Source organism: Melanerpes formicivorus, unplaced genomic scaffold (assembly GCF_026170545.1).
Source record: "Melanerpes formicivorus ecotype bairdi unplaced genomic scaffold, bMelFor1.0.p_v2 SCAF_87, whole genome shotgun sequence".
In the NCBI taxonomy this organism is placed as follows: Eukaryota; Metazoa; Chordata; class Aves; order Piciformes; family Picidae; genus Melanerpes; species Melanerpes formicivorus.
Window position 1 is genome coordinate 251,053 of NW_027142439.1, and position 19,707 is coordinate 270,759.

At 53.1% G+C, this 19,707-nt stretch overlaps 1 protein-coding gene across 2 annotated transcripts in view; it reads right to left on the reverse strand.

Annotated features, from left to right (window-relative positions):
* VPS36 (vacuolar protein sorting 36 homolog) overlaps positions 1-19,707 on the reverse strand; it is a 28,663-nt gene that overhangs the window by 3,122 nt on the left and 5,834 nt on the right. For both annotated transcript variants that reach the window (XM_068165300.1, XM_068165301.1), the window contains exons 4-12: positions 17,514-17,628; positions 15,481-15,570; positions 14,141-14,227; positions 9,679-9,711; positions 9,497-9,574; positions 8,624-8,758; positions 7,133-7,198; positions 5,822-5,886; positions 4,491-4,575 (exon numbers count right to left, since the gene is read on the reverse strand). In XM_068165300.1, coding sequence (XP_068021401.1) covers positions 4,491-4,575; positions 5,822-5,886; positions 7,133-7,198; positions 8,624-8,758; positions 9,497-9,574; positions 9,679-9,711; positions 14,141-14,227; positions 15,481-15,570; positions 17,514-17,628 — 754 coding nt within the window. The remainder of the gene's footprint in view (positions 1-4,490; positions 4,576-5,821; positions 5,887-7,132; positions 7,199-8,623; positions 8,759-9,496; positions 9,575-9,678; positions 9,712-14,140; positions 14,228-15,480; positions 15,571-17,513; positions 17,629-19,707) is intronic.

A 19,707-nucleotide genomic window follows, 5' to 3' on the forward strand; every position in this document is an offset into this window, starting at 1 on the left:
GGCAACCAGCACCAGAACAAGGGGACACAGTCTCAAGCTGCGCCAGGGGAGGTTCAGACTCGAGGTGAGGAGGAAGTTCTTCACTGAGCGAGTCATTCGGCATTGGAATGGGTTGCCCAGGGAGGTGGTTGAGTCATCGACCCTGGAGGCGTTCAAGGGGAGATTGGACGTGGCACTTGGTGCCATGGTCTAGTCATGGGGTCTGCGGTGTCAGGTTGGACTCGATGATCCTCGAGGTCCTTTCCAACCTAAGTGATACTGTGATACTGTGATACTGTGACTGCTCAGGATCTCAGGGAGTGCTAGGACTAGGGGGAATGGAATGAAGCTGGAGGTGGGGAGATTGAGGCTGGAGGGGAGGAGGAAGTTCTTCCCCAGGAGAGTGGTGAAGCCCTGGAATGGGTTGTCCAGGGAGGTGGTTGGGGCCCTGTCCCTGGAGGTGTTTAAGGCCAGGCTGGCTGAGGCTGTGGCCAGGCTGATGTAGTGTGGGGTGTCCCTGCCCATGGCAGGGAGGTTGGGATTGGATGATCCCTGTGGTCCCTTCCACCCCTGACTGATACTGTGGTACTGTGATACTATGAAAGAAGGAACTCAGAAAAGAGTTAAACCTGAAGGAAGGAAAATTAATGCCTCATGTGGTGCTGTTTCCTTCAGACTGTTGTCAGAGCTGCCCTGAGCCAGAAGGGAGAGCAGAGCAGCTCAGAGAGCAGCATAGCCTCACAAGCAGGATCTGCACAGCCCAGCCCAACAAAGTGATGCTGCAGTCAGCAAAGCCCACAGGAAGAAACAACCAACCTGCTCAGGGCAGGTCACCAATCAGCAAGTTCTTAAAGTCATCTCAGGCAGGAGTGGAGACTCTTTTAGTTTAGTAGGAGTTAAATACCCCCCTTGGCTCAGTACACCTGGTGCCATGGCCTAGTCATGGGGCCTGTGGTGACAGGTTGGACTTGATGATCTTTGAGGTCTCTTCCAACCTTGGTGATTCTGTGATACTCCTCCCTATGTTATGCCATGCTGGAGGCCTCAAGAGAAGCCAGCAGCACATTCCATTGACACAAGAAAGAGCTTCAGTCTTGGGAGCCAAAATGCTGACCCCCCTGTCTCAGCCATGCCAGTCAACAGATGCCACAGTGAGGCCTCCCCACCCAGGCTGGGCCTGGGGATGCTTGCAGGAGTGCAGAAGCAGTGTGGTTTAGCACTGCACCGAATTTCCCACACAAACATGCTTTACTGCTCCACAAATCAGTCATTTGCCATTCCTCCATGGCTTCAGGCTCCTGCAAGCTTGCACATGCAGCTGGAGCTGCCCCTTCCTCTCCCCCACAGGCCTGCTCTGCACTCTGCATCGCTCTCAGCAGTGATCTGCTCCCAGAAACTCAGATGAGCTTACTCCTGACTTGGGCTGTGGTGAAGCTCAGTGATACACCTGAGCAGTGGCAGTCTGCCACACAATCTAGTATGCACATGGGTGATCAATCTCTGCCCCCCAAGCCACCTCTCCCATCCAGGGTGGCTTTGGCTTTCCATGCCACTGCCTGGCTGCAGCAGCTATTCAAACCACATCTCTCCCCTGCCTGAAACCCTCTGACTTCCTTTTGCTTCTCCCCAGAAGTTTCATGTCACTGCACACGAAGCACAAGGCATTCCTGGCCACCAGCCTGACCTCATCTTCCCTTTCCCTCCTAATTCAAAGCCTCTCCCTGACCTTTTTCTGTGAAAATGAAAGAAAAAAGGCATTTCGTAATGGCTAGGCTGGGGACTGAGCTGTTGGAGAGCAGCAAAGGGGCAAAGGACCTGGGGGTCCTAGTGCATGGAAGGATGAGGATGAGCCAGCAACGTGCTCCTGTGGCCAAGAAGGCCAAGGCCATTCTGGGCTGGATTAGAAGGGCTGTGGTTAGTAGGAGCAGGGAAGCTCTCCTCCCCCTCTGCTCTGCCCTGGTGAGGCTGGATCTCAAATGTTGTGTCCACTTCTGGGCCCCTCAGGTCAAGAAGGACCTCAGGGAACTGCTTGAGAGAGTCCAGCACAGAGCCACAGAAATGCTGAAGGGAGTGGAAGATCTTCCTTAGGAGGAGAGCCTGAGGGGGCTGAGGGCTCTGTAGCTTGGGGAGGAGGAGCCTGAGGGTGACCTCATGCATGCTGATAAAGATGTGCAGGGTGAGTGCTGAGAGGCTGGAGCCAGGCTCTGCTGGGGGATGCCCAGGGACAGGACAAGGGGCAATGGGTGGAAGCTGAGGCAGAGGAACTGCCATGGAAACAGGAGGGAAAATGTTTTCCCTGTGAGGGTGACAGAAGCCTGGAGCAGGCTGCCCAGGGGGGCTGTGGGGTCTCCCTCTCTGGAGATGTTCAAAGCCCACCTGGATGAGCTCCCATGTGATCTGGTATAGGTGATCCTGCTCTGGCAGGGGGCTTGGACTGGATGAGCTTTCAAGATCCCTTCCAGCCCTTCCCAGTCTGTGGTACATCCACATCTGCTGCTTTCTGCACCTGTTTGTTATCAAGGAAGGGCTTTGCTCTCACCTCAGAGAGGTTGAGCACTGTCACTGAGAGCAACAGCCTCATGAGGAAACAAAACTCATCACAAAAAAGATGGACTAGGTATTCTGGTGTTTGTCTGTGCATGTCAGGAAATTAACTGAGAGGATTCATGTGCAGAGCTTTAAGCACTGCAGTCCTGGTAATTCAGGATGGGCCCTTTCAGGTGGCTAAATACACCTGGCTCATCTAAAGCTTTGTGCTGAGAGGAAGCTGTCTAGTAACAGCCATGCAGGCAGCACTGAGAGTTCCCCTGGTGTATCAAGAGAGAAAGTGTCTGCAAGTGGCTGCCTAAGGCAAAGCCCTCTCTGACTTTGCTCTTTGACTTTGGATACACTGAATTGGCCTTCACTCAACTTCATGAAAGCCAAAACCAACAACATCCTCCTGGAAAAGACACAGGGAAATGCACCAGCTGATGGGCTAGTGAGGCTCTAAGGAGCTCAGAGGTAGCAAGACCACAGAGGTTTACCACACTGAGCAATTCATAGTACCACAGTATCAGTCAGGGTTGGAAGGGACCACAAGGATCATCCAGTTCCAACCCCCCTGCCATGGGCAGGGACACCCCACACTAGATCAGCCTGGCCACAGCCTCATCCAGCCTGGCCTTAAACACCTCCAGGGACAGGGCCCCAACCACCTCCCTGGACAACCCATTCCAGGGCTTCACCACTCTCATGGGGAAGAACTTCCTCCTCCCCTCCAGCCTCAATCTCCCCACCTCCAGCTTCATTCCATTCCCCCTAGTCCTAGCACTGCCTGAGATCCTGAGCAGTCCCTCCCCAGCCTTCCTGTAGCCCCCTTCAGATACTGGAAGGCCACAATGAGGTCAGCTGGGAGCCTTCTCTTCTGCAGACTGAACAGCCCCAACTCCTTCAGTCTGTCCTCACAGGAGAGGTGCTCCAGCCCTCTGCTCATCCTCCTGGCCCTGCTCTGGGCACCTTCCAGCACCTCCAGATCCCTCTTGTCATAGGGGCTCCAGAACTGGAGGCAGGACTCCAGGTGGGGTCTCCCCAGAGCTGAGCAGAGGGGGAGAATCACCTCCCTTGCCCTGCTGGCCACACTTCTGATGCAGCCCAGGCTCTGGTTGGCTTTCTGGGCTGCAAGTGCACACTGAGAGCTCCTGGTGAGCTTCTCCTCCCCCAGCACCCCCAAGGCTCTCTCCTCAGGGCTACTTTCCAGCCAGTCACTGCCCAGCCTGGATTTGTGCCTGGGATTGCCTCCACCCAGCTGCAGGACCCTGCCCTTGGTCTTGTTGAACCTCCTGAGGTTGGCTTGTGCCCACCTCTCCAGCCTGTCCAGCTCCCTCTGGATGGATCCCTTCCCTCCAGCTGTCTGCTGCACCACACAGCTTGGTGTCATCAGCAAACCTGCTGAGGGTGCACTCAGTGCCACTGTGCCTGGCAGCCACCACATTCATGCTAGTTCTGTTCCTGATAAAGCTAACTCAACTCAAACACACCACTCCCCCACCAAGCCCCTGTGGCAGCAGCAGGCTCAGACCCTGCTGTTCCTCACACAATCTGCTATGTCATGACAGGAACTCAAACCAAACAATTGCCTGTATCAACACTCAAGAGCTACTTTTACTGCTTTCAAGCACATTGTGTACAGTGCCTGGAGCCCACTGCTGTTCAATGCAGTGCTTAATACATGCCATGAATTTCATTCCACAGTACAAAGGAGCTGAGAAAGGCTGAAGGGTTAACAATGCTTGAAAAGAGATGGGAAGGTGATTTGTTCCTTCAGGAGAAAGCAATCACTGCGATTACTGCCTGCACAGACTTTGCAGATGCCAAGTGCTCTTTAGGTCTTAGCAGTGAGGCAGCTTCCACATGGAACATTTTGGGTTTCAAAGCCTCCCAAGGAAATCCTGCACCTCAAGACTCAACACTTCATGTGTTGAAACCTCCCCAGCAGGGTCAGAGCACTTAAAGAGATGAGGGACACTTACTGTCTCTAGGGCAGCAGCTACCATCTCCTCCTCATTGTGAGACTGGAGCTCGATCACCATCACACCGCTGTCAAACATCCGGAGCCTAAAGCAAGAGAGTCAAAGCAGCTGAAAGCCCTGAGTGCAGCACCCCCTGCATCCCCTGTGTGCCAGTGCTTCAGCCACAACAACCCCAGGCAGAGCTGCAGGCTGGGGGCAGAGTGGCTGAGAGCAGCCAGGCAGAGAGGGACCTGGGGGTGCTGGTTGATGGCAGGCTGAACATGAGCCTGCAGTGTGCCCAGGCAGCCAGGAGGGCCAATGGCATCCTGGGCTGCATCAGGAGCAGTGTGGCCAGCAGGAGCAGGGAGGTCATTCTGCCCCTGGACACTGCACTTGAGTCCTGTGTCCAGTTCTGGGCCCCTCAGTTTAGGAAGGAGGTTGACTTGCTGGAAGGTGTCCAGAGAAGGGCAACAAAGCTGGGGAGGGGTCTGGAGCACAGCCCTGTGAGGAGAGGCTGAGGGAGCTGGGGTTGCTTAGCCTGGAGAAGAGGAGGCTCAGGGGAGACCTTCTTGCTCTCTCCAGCTCCCTGAAGGGAGGTTGTAGGCAGGTGGGGGTTGGTCTCTTCTCCCAGGCAGCCAGCACCAGAACAAGAGGACACAGTCTCAAGCTGCACCAGGGGAGGTTCAGGCTGGAGGTTAGGAGGAAGTTCTACACAGAGAGAGTGATTGCCCATTGGAATGTGCTGCCTGGGGAGGTGGTGGAGTCACCATCACTGGAGGTGTTCAGAAGGAGACTTGCTGGGGTGCTTGGTGCCATGGGTTAGTTGATTGGGTGGTGTTGGATGATAGGTTGGACACGGTGATCTTGAAGGTCTCTTCCAACCTGGTCTATTCTATTCTATTCTATTCTATTCTATTCTATTCTATTCTATTCTATTCTATTCCATTCCATTCCATTCCATTCCATTCCATTCCATTCCATTCCATTCCATTCCACTCCACCAGTGGGGAAATAAACCCCCACAATCTCTGTAACATGAACTTAACACTGAAAGCATCCTCAGAACCTGAGGAGGTTGCACAGAGCAGGGCATGTGGCTGGGATTAGTGGAACAGGTTTCCCAGTCTGAAAACAAATGCATAGGAAGTGAAAGGAACATTGTCTTGCCAGCAAAGTGAGCCATGGGCATGTTTGCATGTAGAGGGCATACAGCAGCAGCCTGTAAGCATCCTTTGCTTGGGGAAAAACCAGCAAAGCAAACCACACACTGCAGGGAAGATATTAAGTCCTGCAACCACCAGGGCCTGCCCTGAGAGGGCCATTTTCCCTGACTGCATCTGCAAAGCTCTCACCTTAATGGTAACTTCAGGGACTCCAGCATCTTACAGGCATTTACCAGATCCTCTGGTGACAGCAACTGTTAAAAGAGCAAAACACATTGATTCACAGCTTGCCTCTCAAGAACAGACCCCAAGAGCAAAGCACTTTGAGTGATGGCAGGTACAAAATACACCAGGCCACACAGCAGCCTTCGTTCTCTTGGCCTCTGTGCTCCCTCCTGTACCATTTCTGTGTGCTCCACAATAATCCTTCTGGCCCTCCTCACAGAAAGGACTGACACATCCTGTGAAAAAGCCCCAAACCAAACCACACCACACCAACAACAAAGCCAAAGAGCAACAAAAAAGAACACTAAAAAACCCCCACCCAAGCCCCAAGCCTTCAGCATTGTTTAGTATTCTCTGTCCTTTCACTTTTGATTCCAGATGAGGATGGATTGTCTCTTTTACAGAGTCTGGGCACACCAAAGAAGCATCCAACACACCAACACAGAGGATACCTCAGCCCTGCATGGAAGAAGGAAAAGGGGAAAGGGTAGAACTGCCTTATCCCTGTGCACTGCACTGGTTAGGCCACACCTTGAGTCCTGTGTCCAGCTCTGGGCCCCTCAGGTTAGGAAGGAGGTTGAGTTGCTGGAAGGTGTCCAGAGAAGGGCAACAAAGTTGGTGAGGGGCTTGGAACACAGCCCTGTGAGGAGAGGCTGAGGGAGCTGGGGTTGCTTAGCCTGGAGAAGAGGAGACTCAGGGGAGACCTTCTTGCTCTCTACAACTCCCTGAAGGGAGGTTGTAGCCAGGTGGGGGTTGGTCTCTTCTCCCAGGCAGCCAGCACCAGAACAAGAGGACACAGTCTCAGGGGGAGGTTTAGGCTGGAAGTTAGGAGGAAGTTCTACACAGAGAGAGTGCTTGCCCATTGGAATGGGCTGCCTGGGGAGGTGGTGGAGTCACCATCCCTGGAGGTGTTCAGGAGGAGACTTGCTGGGGTGCTTGGTGCCATGGGTTAGTTGTTTAGGTGGTGTTGGATTGGTTGATGGGTTGGACTCGATGATCTTGAAGGTCTCTTCCAACCTGGTTAATTCTATCCTATCCTATCCTATCCTATCCTATCCTATCCTATCCTATCCTATCCTATCCTATCCTATCCTATCCTATCCTATCCTATCCTATCCTATCCTATCCTATCCTATCCTATCCTAAATGAAGCTATCTTACACACTTCACCCAGTTAGGGAGGCAGTGAGCAGTTGGTAGAACATTTCCCTCCTCCCCTTTGGCTACCTCAGCACTGCAGTGCCTCCTGTAGGCTTTACAGAGCCCCTCTCTCACCTCCAGTCCTCGGGCACGGTTCACCAGGCAGTACACTTCTGTCAGAGACATGATCCCTCCTCGCTCCTGCATCAAGCACAAGCCTGGTCAGAGAAAGAGCAGCAGCCCAGCAGGCAGGAGCAGCTCAGCTTGCATTTGAGGGACTGAAGAGGTGAGCAGGAGTGAAATGAACAAACCACAACAGGAAGAAGCTGCAGAACTGAAGACTCCCCCCAGGCAATACCATGTCTCTCTAGCACAGCTCTTACACCTTCCTCTCATCATTCTGAAACGCAAACCAGGGAGTGCTTGGACTTGAAAGCAGAGCACAAAGCCCACAGCAACAGGGAATTTCAGTGTACTAAGTCTAGCCATTCATTGCTTTTCCTTTGCAGGCATGCTCAGGGCTCCATGCTGAGCAGAGTGTTGCCTCCTTTGCACAGAGACACTGCACATCTGTGCTCTGTAGCAGACCTGTGCTGCTCTAAGTGACAGCAAGGAAGCTCATCTTCTGCTGGGGATCCTGAACTAGGGGAGAGCTTCAGCTACATCAAAACATAAGATGCTGTTAAGGGGCAGCAATAACTCTTCACAGAAAGAGTTGTTGGTCATTGGAATGTGCTGCCCAGGGAGGTGGTGGAGTCCCCACCCCTGGAGGTGTTCAAAAAGGGACTGGATGTGGCACTTGGTGCCATGGTTTAGCTAGTCCTGAGGTGCTGGGTGACAGGTTGGACTGGATGATCTCTGAGGTCTTTTCCAACCTTACTGCTCTCTACAGCTCCCTGAAGGGAGGTTGTAGACAGGCAGAGCTTGGTCTCTTCTCCCAGGCAAGCAGCACCAGAACAAGAGGACACAGTCTCAGGCTGCACCAGGGGAGGTTTAGGCTGGAGGTTAGGAAGAAGTTCTACACAGAGAGAGTGATTGCCCATTGGAATGGGCTGCCTGGGGAGGTGGTGGAGTCACCATCCCTGGAGGTGTTCAGGAGGAGACTTGATGGGGTGCTTGGTGCCATGGGTTAGTTGGTTGGGTGCTGTTGAGTGATAGGTTGGACTTGATCTTGAAGATCTCTTCCAACCTGGTCTATTCTATTCTATTCTATTCTATTCTGCTCTGCTCTGCTCTACTCTACTCTGCTCTGTGAGCTCTGGGCTATACTTGCCAAAAGACTGACTAGTCCTATTTCCCAGTCAGTGCTGTTTCACTCCTGCTTTAAAGCAGCAATACCCTGCAGCAAGGGCTGAACACAGGGCTCCTCAAACAGAAGGGAGCCTGCCAGGATGATTTTCTAAGCATGACTGATGTTGAGCAAATTACAGTTTGAGCTCTCATTGCTCCAAAGGAAGATTCTTACAGAGATTTCCAACTTTCCTGGTCAGTGCACAAGCACTGGACACGAAGCTGTGCAGCGAGGTCAGGCTCTACAAACACTCACAACACCTCAGGCAGAAGACAGTGTGCAGCAGAGTTCAGCAACACAGGCAGAACATGCTTGTGCAGAGCCAGGTACTTTACCTCTAGTGGTGTCTGCAGTATCCCAGCCAGTTGCTTGGCCAGCTGCATGTGGTACTGGGTGCCAGATCCATATGTCTCCCTTGTAACTGGGTTAGCTATACCCATGCTCAGCAGGTAGGACTTGAATCTAATGGTCTAAGGAGAGCAATCCATGTGAGAGCACATCAGGCAGGGAATGGCTCTGCTTTTCACAAGCCTTTGCTTTTATGACTATAAGACAGTCTTGGGGAGTAAATGCATTCAGTTTACCACCACTGAAGTCCATGACTAGCAAAGCCAAGGCAACTGGCCTTCCAGGATCTGAAGGGGGCTCCAGGAAGGCTGGGGAGGGACTGCTCAGGATCTCAGGGAGTGCTAGGACTAGGGGGAATGGAATGAAGCTGGAGGTGGGGAGATTGAGGCTGGAGGGGAGGAGGAAGTTCTTCCCCAGGAGAGTGGTGAAGCCCTGGAATGGGTTGTCCAGGGAGGTGGTTGGGGCCCTGTCCCTGGAGGTGTTTAAGGCCAGGCTGGATGAGGCTCTGGCCAGGCTGATCTAGTGTGGGGTGTCCCTGCCCATGGCAGGGGGGCTGGAACTGGATGATCCTTGTGGTCCCTTCCACCCCTGACTGCTACTGTGCTACTATGAACACTTAACTTATTTGTGACCAGGGGAGGTTAAAGATAGCCAAAAACCCCCAAAGACAAAGGCAGCAAAACCTTTGCTTTTAAGAAAGGCCCAGGGAAAAGCTACCACTGAAGAAGTAAGTGACTGTTACTTGGTGGAGAGTTAAAACCCAAACAAAGCCAGCCAGGAGGTGCCCTGTGGTGAGATTACAGGAGTCAAACAACTTCCTTTTGCATAGCAACATTTCTGTGGACCCCAAAGTCATTTACCTCATCTTCAGTGATGTCACCTTGCTTCTCTTTAATTTTGTTAGCTATTGACTTGGATAACTCCACCATTTCCTTAGCCTGCCAAGAAAGACACAGAGGGTCAAAGACCCAGCCCAGCAGAAAACCAAACACTAAGGCTGAGGAGCAAGCAGAAGTCTGCTGGGGCAAGGGACAGGCCATACCTTCTCCATCAGTTTGCTCAGATCTTCAAAAGCCTGCAAGGAAATAAATGCAGACAGAGATCAGTACAAGCACAGCACTCAGCTTCATGGGTGCAGCCAGCTGCCCTTCTTCACCCATCCAGGCTGCTCCCAAGAGCTGTTCTCCCTTTAGATCAGTGTGTTACAATGGGAGACAGCAGAGAGCTTTATGCCAGGTCTTAAAGTCAAAATGCTAATACCCATAAACAACCAAGAGTAGAGAAAAGAAGCAACTACCCCCCTGTGCTCCCAGAATGGAGCACTAGTTACAAATCATTTGTGAAGTGGTGGTGTTGGATGACAGGTTGGACACAATGATCTTGAAGGTCTCTTCCAACCTGGTCTGGTCTATTCTATTCTATTCTATTCTATTCTATTCTATTCTATTCTATTCTATTCTATTCTATTCTCTGTGATGGGAAGGAACAATGAGATACTGAGGACCAGGGAAGATTAACCTGCCCCAGTTCATTCTGCTGGCCTACAAGCTGGTGGGAGGTTTCTCAGTGGTGATGGGAGGTTTTCTCCCAACAGTTCACCCTCACACAAGCACATCTATTGTTTCTGGCCAGCAGCAGGCCAGCCATAAAGCTACAGAAAACAGAATGAACCAGGCTGGAAAAGACCTCAGAGATCCTCAAGTCCAACCTATCACCCAGCACCATCTGATCAACTAAACCATGGCACCAAGTGCCTCAGCCAGGCTCTTCCTAAACACCTCCAGGGATGGTGACTCCACCACCTCCCTGGGCAGCACATCCCAATGGCCAATCTCTCTTGCTGGGAAGAATTTCTTCCTCACCTCCAGCCTAAACCTCCCCTGGCACAGCTTGAGACTGTGTCCTCTTGTTCTGGTGCTGGTTGCCTGGGAGAAGAGACCAACCCCCACCTGGCTACAACCTCCCTTCAGGGAGTTGGAGAGAGCAAGAAGGTCTCCCCTGAGCCTCCTCTTCTCCAGGCTAAGCAACCCCAGCTCCCTCAGCCTCTCCTCACAGGGCTGTGTTCCAAGCCCCTCACCAGCTTTCTTGCCCTTCTCTGGACACCTTCCAGCATCTCAACCTCCTTCCTAACCTGAGGGGCCCAGAACTGGACACAGGACTCAAGGTGTGGCCTAACCAGTGCAGTGTCCAGGGGCAGAATGACCTCCCTGCTCCTGCTGGCCACACTCTTCCTGATGCAGCCCAGGATGCCATTGGCCCTCCTGGCTGCCTGGGCACACTGCAGGCTCATGTTCAGCCTACCATCAACCAGCACCCCCAGGTCCCTCTCTGCCTGGCTGCTCTCAGCCACTCTGCCCCCAGCCTGCAGCACTGTAGCAGAGGAGAGAAAGAGATGCCTCCAGGAACAGAGAAGGTTTCTTCTCCATATGAAGCCCTCCCAGTGGTGTCTGTGTTTCTCCACTGTCTGGAAGAGTTTAGCCTCTTAACTCTTGGCACCTAAGTCAGGCACCCAAAACAAAGCTGGATGAAGTTAGGCCCAAGGAGAGACAGGGAAATACACTACCAGGTAACAACAACCAACCTGCCCCTACCAGAACAAAAGCTTTGCTCTGGGCTCTGTACTCTGACTTCCTACTCTGCCATGCTCCATAACCCACAACAGATGTCCCAATCTCCAGTGCAAATCAAAGCCTTCTGCTGTACTTGTACATGACACCAACAAGCAGTCCTCCAGCAAGGCCCTTCCCAGCTTCTTTCTAATCTCTGTCAGGGCCATGGCAACATCCCTCATCCAGAGAGGCCTTGGCTGAGCTCAACAAACAGCAGGCTGTGGCTCACTCCTCCCCTGCCTGACTCACCCAGGGCCAGGCTGGAAACAAAGGGGAATGTGCACACACCTAACAGGAACTTCCTCAGATAAACAAAGGCCTACAGAACTGCCTTCTTATCAGCACTGAACAGCAGCTGCAGGAAGCCTTTTCCTGGAAGCCAGGGCACCATTCTTCAAACCAAGGCCTGGATAACATTTGGAGCAGGAGGCAGGCAGGACTTCCCAGGCTGGGCTTTGCCTGCCTCCACACAGCACACAGGAATGCATCTCTTTCACTCTCTGACACAGCTGCTGATGGAAAACCAGCCAGACAATCCCTTTTGAACTGCACACACATGCATGTAGCCACAAGCCCTTTGGAGCTCCACACAGAGGGAACTTCCCTCAGCACACTCCCCATGAAGAGAGGAGGCAGCTTTGAATGCTGCCAGTGCTGCTCCCAGCACCCAGCCTGCAGAGGTACTGTGCTTCCCTGAGGCCTGAGAGCAGTGCTTCACACAGCCACAGACTGCTCTGCCTTGGCAGGGACCTTCTGGCCATCCAGCCCAATCCCCCTGCAGCTGTTCCAGCAGGGACACCTTCAGCTAGAGCAGGCTGCTCAGAGCCCATGGAGCCTGACACTGAGAGGTGAGAAACACTCCTGAGCTCTCTGGCTGCACTCAGTTACAGCCAACAGCCCAAGGTGCAGGTGGAGAGCAGGGTGCCAAGTGGTGACCCTCAGGGGCTGGCACTGGGACCAGGGCTTTTTAACACCTTTGTCAGTGACAGGCACTGAGTGCACCCTCAGCAGCTCTGGGGCTGAGCCCGAGCTGTGTGGTGCAGCAGACAGCTGGAGGGAAGGGATCCATCCAGAGGGCCCTGGACAGGCTGGAGAGGTGTCCCCAAGCCAGCCTCATGAAGCTCAACAAGGCCAAGTGCAAGGTCCCACACCTGGGTAGGGGTGATGCCAGGCACAGATATAGGCTGGGTGAGGAATGGCTCAAGGGCAGTCTTGAGGAGAAGGACCTGGGGATGTCAGCTGCTGAAGAACTCAAGAGGAGCTGGTAATGTGCACTTGCAGCCCAGAAGGCAAACCATGTCCTGGGCTGCATCAAGTGTGACCAGCAGGGTGAGGGAGGTGATTCTCCCCTTCACTCTGCTCTTGGGAGAGCCCAGCTGGAGCACTGTGCTCATTTCTGGGCTCCCAGCACAGGAGGGACACCAAACAGCTGGAGTGTGTTCAGAGGAGGGCCATGAAGATGAACAGAGGGCTGGACCTCCTCCCATATGGGGACAGGCTACAGCAGCTGGGGCTGTTCAGCTTGGAGAAAAGAAGGCTCTGGAGAGACCTTCCAGTGGCCTTCCAGGACCTGAAGGGGCCTACAAGAGAGTCACGAAAGAACTTCTGAGGGCTTGCAGTGGTAGGATGAGAGGAATGGATTTCAGCTTGAGAAGGGCAGATTGAGACTGGGCACTGGAGGGAAGTTCTTTCCAGTGAGGGTGGTGAGACTGGCACAGGCTGCCCAGGGAGGTTGTGGATATCCCCTCCCTGGAGGTGTTCAAGGCCAGGCTGGATGAGGCCCTGAGCAACCTGGGCTGGTGGGAGGTGTCCCTGCCCATGGCAGGGGGTTAGAACTAGATGATCATTAAGGTCCCTTCCAATCCAAACCATTCCATGAATCCATGAGATTCTTGTTATGGTTAACTTTTCCCCAGACAAGGCCTCTGTGTCCTCTTGTTCTGGTGCTGGCTGCCTGGGAGAAGAGACCAACCCCCTCCTGGCTGCAACCTCCCTTCAGGGAGTTGGAGAGAGCAAGAAGGTCTCCCCTGAGCCTCCTCTTCTCCAGGCTAAGCAACCCCAGCTCCCTCAGCCTCTCCTCACAGGGCTGTGCTCCAGACCCCTCCCCAGCTTTGTTGCCCTTCTCTGGACACCTTCCAGCATCTCAACCTCCTTCCTAACCTGAGGGGCCCAGAACTGGACACAGGACTCGAGGTGTGGCCTAACCAGTGCAGTGTCCAGGGGCAGAATGACCTCCCTGCTCCTGCTGGCCACACTGTTCCTGATGCAGGCCAGGATGCCCTTGGCCTTCTTGGCCCCCTGGGCACACTGCAGGCTCCTGTTCAGCCTACTCTCAACCAGCACCCCCAGGTCCCTCTCTGCCTTAGGTCCCTTGCTGCTTCCTGGGCTACAGAACATGTTGCTGCAATTACAAGTCAAAGTCTGATGATTAGAACATGAGTATTTGTAAGATGGAAACCTAACTTCAGCAGCTGTGTGCAGGCAGATCCTCAGTGGATTCCTCCTAACATGCATGAGCTTTTCAGCTGAAATAAAAGTTAGATGGAAAACAGAGAAAAGGAGAAAGAAGGCAACCCCCAACCCAAACCTGCAGCTGTCTCTGTCTGCAGACACTTTGTGCTCTGCTCCCCTGATGAACAGTCCCTGAACTCAAGATGTCTAGCTCTTGCAAGCTGCATTCCAGAATGCAGACTGCTGGTTCCACAGAGCAGCCTTCCTGAGGGGGACTGCTGAAACCAGGACCTCTGCTTCTGTGGAAGGGCCAGTTCAACAAATACCTGCCATGCACACACTCTTAACCAGCTCAGAACCAAGCAAGAGTCTCACCAGCCCCTCCAGAGTGTGGATGAATGGGGAGGGCTCAGGTGGTTGGCCTTGAGCCCCAGCAGCACTTACCTCAGAAATGTTTTTGTCAGTCTCTTTTCTTTTCTCCTCTAACTTCCTTTCAATTCCTACAATTCCTACTGCCCTTATTCTTCCTGCCTGCAAAAGAAAAGACAGGAAGGGATCAAAATAGGAAATGGTTAAGTTTTCTCATCCTCCTCCCTGTGCACAAACTCAGGTTAGAAGGCAGGAAACATTCCCCCCCAGAGCTGACATCATAAGTGCAGTGTTTCTTACACTCCTTCTGAAGCCAGTGTGAAAAACTCCAGCACAGAGCAAGCACAAAGGATGTGCAGCTCTGCTGCAGTGCTCAGGGAGCAGAATGACTCCAGAGAGGCCATGGATACAGAGATGCATTCCTGCTCCTCCCAGCTAGAGCCTCCCATACTGCTGCTGCTGAAGTGCAGAATGAGGGAGTGCATCTGCACACAGCAGGCACAAGAGATGCAGCCTGCAGAGACAGGCACAGGAACACAGTGCTGGGGCAGGGCTAGCTCACCTTGCTGAGAAGCACCAGAATGGAAGTGAAGGTGAGCTTGATGCCAGTTGTGTTTTGGTGCCTGGCATGTGTGCCAGCCCTCAAGGCTTAGCCCTGCTGTTGAAGCTGTGATGTGGCTGAAGCACAGGAGTAAGGCACCCTGATGCAGTGACTGCTGACACAAGGCACAGGCTTCCCCAGGAGTCCAGAGGCAATTACAAAGGCTGCCACACTTGCCACTGAATCACCCATTTCATGCACAGAGTGCTGTGTGCTTGATGCATTCACAGCCTCAACACAGTCAGATACAGCAACCACAGCTGTGTGTTTGCCAGGGCTGCACAGGAGCGTGCAGGCAGAGGGAGGAGGCAGCCTGACATCACAGAGATTCTCCTGGCAGCTGTCTGTTTAGAACAGGCATTTAAACCAATGTTTGATTTGAACAGGCTCCACATAGGCTCCAAAGCCATATAAAAACAGTGTAAGAGTTATGTGTGACTTGCAGGCACACAGAGGAGCCCTGAAATGGCAGGATCCAGAGTCTGTCAGCCTGTCATGGACAGGGAAATCACAGGCAAGTGTGTGTTTATACCTCACAAGTACACAAGGGTTTGTGTGTCTGACTACACAAAAAATGAGCTCATTACCACTATTCAAGCCCAAACACACTCCAAGAGAGAGGCCACAGAATTGTGTGTCAGGTGAAAACTGGGCAGGAAAAGCTAACTGAAGTCAGTGCAGAAATGGGCAAAGCAAAGCTGAACTCCCCCCATGCCCACGGAGCTGGGAGAGGCATGCAGGTGCAGCACAGGGGGCAGCAAGGGGAGTGAAGCTGGGACTGCACACAGCTCCTGCTCAGCAGCTCTGCACATACCTGTGGGTCCTTGTTAAGCTGGATGGTCTGAGCAGCAGGCATGCTCTCCCAGCGCCTCTGGGTCATCTCCTCTGACAGCCGTCTGTAGAACTGCAGCGATTAAAGAACGGCAGCAGAGGTTTCACAGACTCTGCAGAGCACCTCTGGCACTTCAGCCTCCTGCTGGTCCCTGGGAGAAACTCCACTCTGAGACACAGCAGCACCCACAGGACAGCAGCATGCATTAGCTGGCAGTTCTTCATGCCCAGTCCTCACAACTACACCTGGTAGAGGAGAGGCCATGGAGCTGCCAGTTAAGCTCTCAGGAGTACTCCAGGACACTCACAATGGTCCAGAGCATGCTGCAGGTCAACAGGGCAAGGCTGGCAGGCTTTTGAAAGAAGGGCAGTTGAACAACCCAGTTACCCTGTTTGTTATTCAGCAACATAAAGAGAGCATGGCTGGGTTACATCTCTGCTTAAGGCCAACAGCAGGAGGGGACATGAGTTACTGCTTACCAGTGTGTGCAGCACAGGGCCACCGAGGCTGGAAGAGACCTCAGCGGTCAGCGAGTCCAACCTCCCACCACACACCTCATGGCTAAGGGCCACATCCAATCCCCTCCTGAACACCTCCAGGGATGGGGACTCCACCACCTCCCTGGGCAGCACATCCCAATGACAAAACCTGAGGGAGCTGGGGGTGCTGACTGACAGCTGCCTAAACATGAGCCAGCAGTGTGCCCAGGCAGCCAGGAGGGCCAATGGCATCCTGGCCTGCATCAGGAAGAGTGTGGCCAGCAGGAGCAGGGAGGTCATTCTGCCCCTGGACACTGCACTGGTTAGGCCACACCTTGAGTCCTGTGTCCAGCTCTGGGCCCCTCAGTTTAGGAAGGACATTGAGACACTTGAAGGTGTCCAGAGAAGGGCAACAAAGCTGGGGAGAGGCCTTGAGCACAGCCCTGTGAGGAGAGGCTGAGGGAGCTGGGGTTGCTTAGCCTGGAGAAGAGGAGGCTCAGGGGAGACCTTCTTGCTCTCTACAACTACCTGAAGGGAGGTTGTAGCCAGGTGGGGGTTGGTCTCTTCTCCCAGGCAGCCAGCACCAGAACAAGAGGACACAGCCTCAAGCTGTGCCAGGGGAGGTTTAGGCTGGAGGTGAGGAGAAAGTTCTTCCCTGAGAGAGTTGTTGGCCATTGGAATGTGCTGCCCAGGGAGGTGGTGGAGTCACCATCCCTGGAGAGGTTCAAGAGAGGATTGGATGTGGCACTTGGAGCCATGGTGTGGTCATGAGGTCTCTGGTGAGAGGTTGGACTCGATGATCCTTGAGGTCTCTTCCACCCTTGGTGACCCTGTGACCCTGTGACCCTGTGACCCCTACTGCAAGCTGCAAAGCTGATTTCCTGCAGCACACAGCTCCAGCTTTTTGTCAGGGTCAGATCTCTCAGTCTCTTCAGGTGAGGACCTTGCTCTGTGGAGCTCCTTCACCAAGCACAATCTCTGGGGTTAGGATAAGCCTCCTTCTACAGGGACATTGCTTTTTGGCTTTTTCAGACTGCTCAAAGCCTTTGAGACTCAGTGTAGGTAAGAAATAAATGGAGGTTTATAAACCACAGCAGTCAAACAAAGCTTGAAGACAACAAGAAGTGTCCAGAAGTAAAATCAGAGAGGGAGTTGCTTCATTCCCCTTCAGCAGAGGGCTGGCTAACATGAAACACCTTTTGCTCTCTGAATCATGTCAAGGATTTCAGAGATGCCATGCAGGGAAATCCTCTGTTGAGTTTAAAGATTAAGCAAAGAAGCACAAGAAGAGATGAAATCCACCAGACTGAGGACAGAGCCTAACAGTGCCTCTTGATGTTTCCAGAGCTGTGTCTGCATTAGCTAACTGAACTGCTTAACCCTGAGGGCTCACAGTGTTTCCCTGCAAATAGAAGGATGCACTGGAAAAGCTCCACCCCAAAAGCAAACAGGGAAGGCTCATGGAAAACCATCATCAACAGAGAGAGAGGAGAAAAGCAGGTCTGAACATCTGGGCTTGCCTGGGACAAACCTTACCTCGATCTGGCCGTGCTCCTTGAAGGAAAGCTTGATGTAGGAAGATTTGCTGCTTTGGAAGGGCCCAGGCTCTTTGTTTGAGGCAGCAGGATGGAGGTGCACTACTATCTTGGCACTAGGAGAAAGTGAAAGAGAAGAGGCAGCTCTCTGTAACACACCACAACACCAGGCAGCCTGCCATCCAAGTTCTCTCTTTAACCAAAGCCTCTATGAACTTCCTCCCACATCCAATGATGCTTTGCCTCTGTGCACCAACAGCTCAGGACTGTGACTCACCACTGTGGCAGCCCTTCCACTGCAACCCCTGCATGCTCCACACCAGCAACACCTCACACATACCACAGGGAGCCACCACTGGCTCTCAGGAAATCAGTGTCACCTATTTCACAGCTCAGGCAGTCATTTCTGAAACATCTTTTGGTAAAGATAAAACCTGTGAGCACAGACTGAAGGAGTTGGGGCTGTTCAGGCTGGAGGACAGAAGGCTCCCAGGTGACCTCAGTGTGGCCTTCCAGGATCTGCAGGGGGCTACAGGAAGGCTGGGGAGGGACTGCTCAGGATCTCAGGCAGTGCTAGGACTAGGGGGAATGGAATGAAGCTGGAGGTGGGGAGATTGAGGCTGGAGGTGAGGAGGAAGTTCTTCCCCAGGAGAGTGGTGAAGCCCTGGAATGGGTTGTGCAGGGAGGTGGTTGGGGCCCTGTCCCTGGAGGTGTTTAAGGCCAGGCTGGATGAGGCTGTGGCCAGGCTGATGTAGTGTGGGGTGTCCCTGCCCATGGCAGGGGGTTGGGACAGGATGATCCTTGTGGTCCCTTCCACCCCTGACTGATACTGTGATCCTGACCATCCAGCAGTCATTCCACACAGTTTTGGCCTTGCAGCCATTACTGCCAAAAGGCTCTGCCTGTGTCCCAGGACAAGGGCTCAGTACTGTGGTGAATCTGTCTCACTTGTCATGTGAATCTGTCCAAACCACCACTCAAAGGTAAGATGCATGGGAATAGGAGTCCAAGATGCCACCTCCCACCAAACCAACCTTGAGATAGCAGGCCTTTAGGAACTGCTGTCACAGTAGGACAGCAAGTCTGCCATCCCACCTCATCCCACTGCTAACTTTTCCTCATGGAGCTCCATCTACTTGGCATCTCCAGACTCTGAAGAAAGGACCTGGGGGTCCTGGTAGACAAGAGGATGACCATGAGCTGGCAGTGTGCCCTCGTGGCCAAGGCCAGTGGCACCTGGGGTACATTAAGAGGGGTGTGGGCAGTAGGTGGAGGGAGTTTCTCTGCCACCTTTACTCTGCATTGGTGAGGCCTCCCCTGGGATACTGTGTGCAGTTCTGGGCACCTGAGCTCAAGAAGGACAAAGAACTACTGGAGAAAGTCCAGTGCAGAGCCACCAAGATGCTTAAGGAACTGAACATCTATAATATGAGGGAAGTTTGGGAGAGTTGGGTCTGCTCAGCTTGGGGAAGAGGAGGCTGAGTGGAGCTCTTACTAAAGCTTACAAATCTCTAAGGAAGATAGGGGCAGACTCCCCTCAGTGACCCCAGGGACAGGGCAAGAGGCAATGGGCCTACATTTGGACACAAGAAGTTCCAGCTAAACATGAGAGGAAACTTCTTTGCTTTGAGGGTGGCAGAGCACTGGAGCAGGCTGCCCTGAGGTGGTGGAGTCTCCATCTCTGGAGACTTCCAAGGCCCCCCTGGCTGTGTCCCTGTGTGATCTGCTTTAGGTGGTCCTGCTCTGGCAGGGGGGTTAGACTTGACCTTTAGAGGCCCATTCCAACTCCTCCTATTCTGTAGTTAAATGATTGAGCTGATTTGCTCTGGGTGCCTCCAGCACACAGCCTTCCATGCCTGTCTGCAGGGGGCAAGCAGATGTCAGCTCTGTGTCTCTGTCCTGCTCCAGCTCAGAGAGTTTGCCCTCTTCTTCCTGTGAAACTTCTTTGTATAGATGAGCATAACTGAATGAGTTATTCAAGGAAGCAGAGCCACCTGAGTTCCTTGGAGCCATGGCTAGCACTGCCATGCTCTGCATCAGTCACATGCTCATGACAAGCTCTGTCCCATGGGAAGTGGCACAACTTCCATTCCCAAACAGCTCTGTGGCACAACTTCCATTCCCAAACAGCTCTGTGGCACAACTTCCATTCCCAAACAGCTCTGTGGCACAGACCACCACAATGAGCTTTCAAA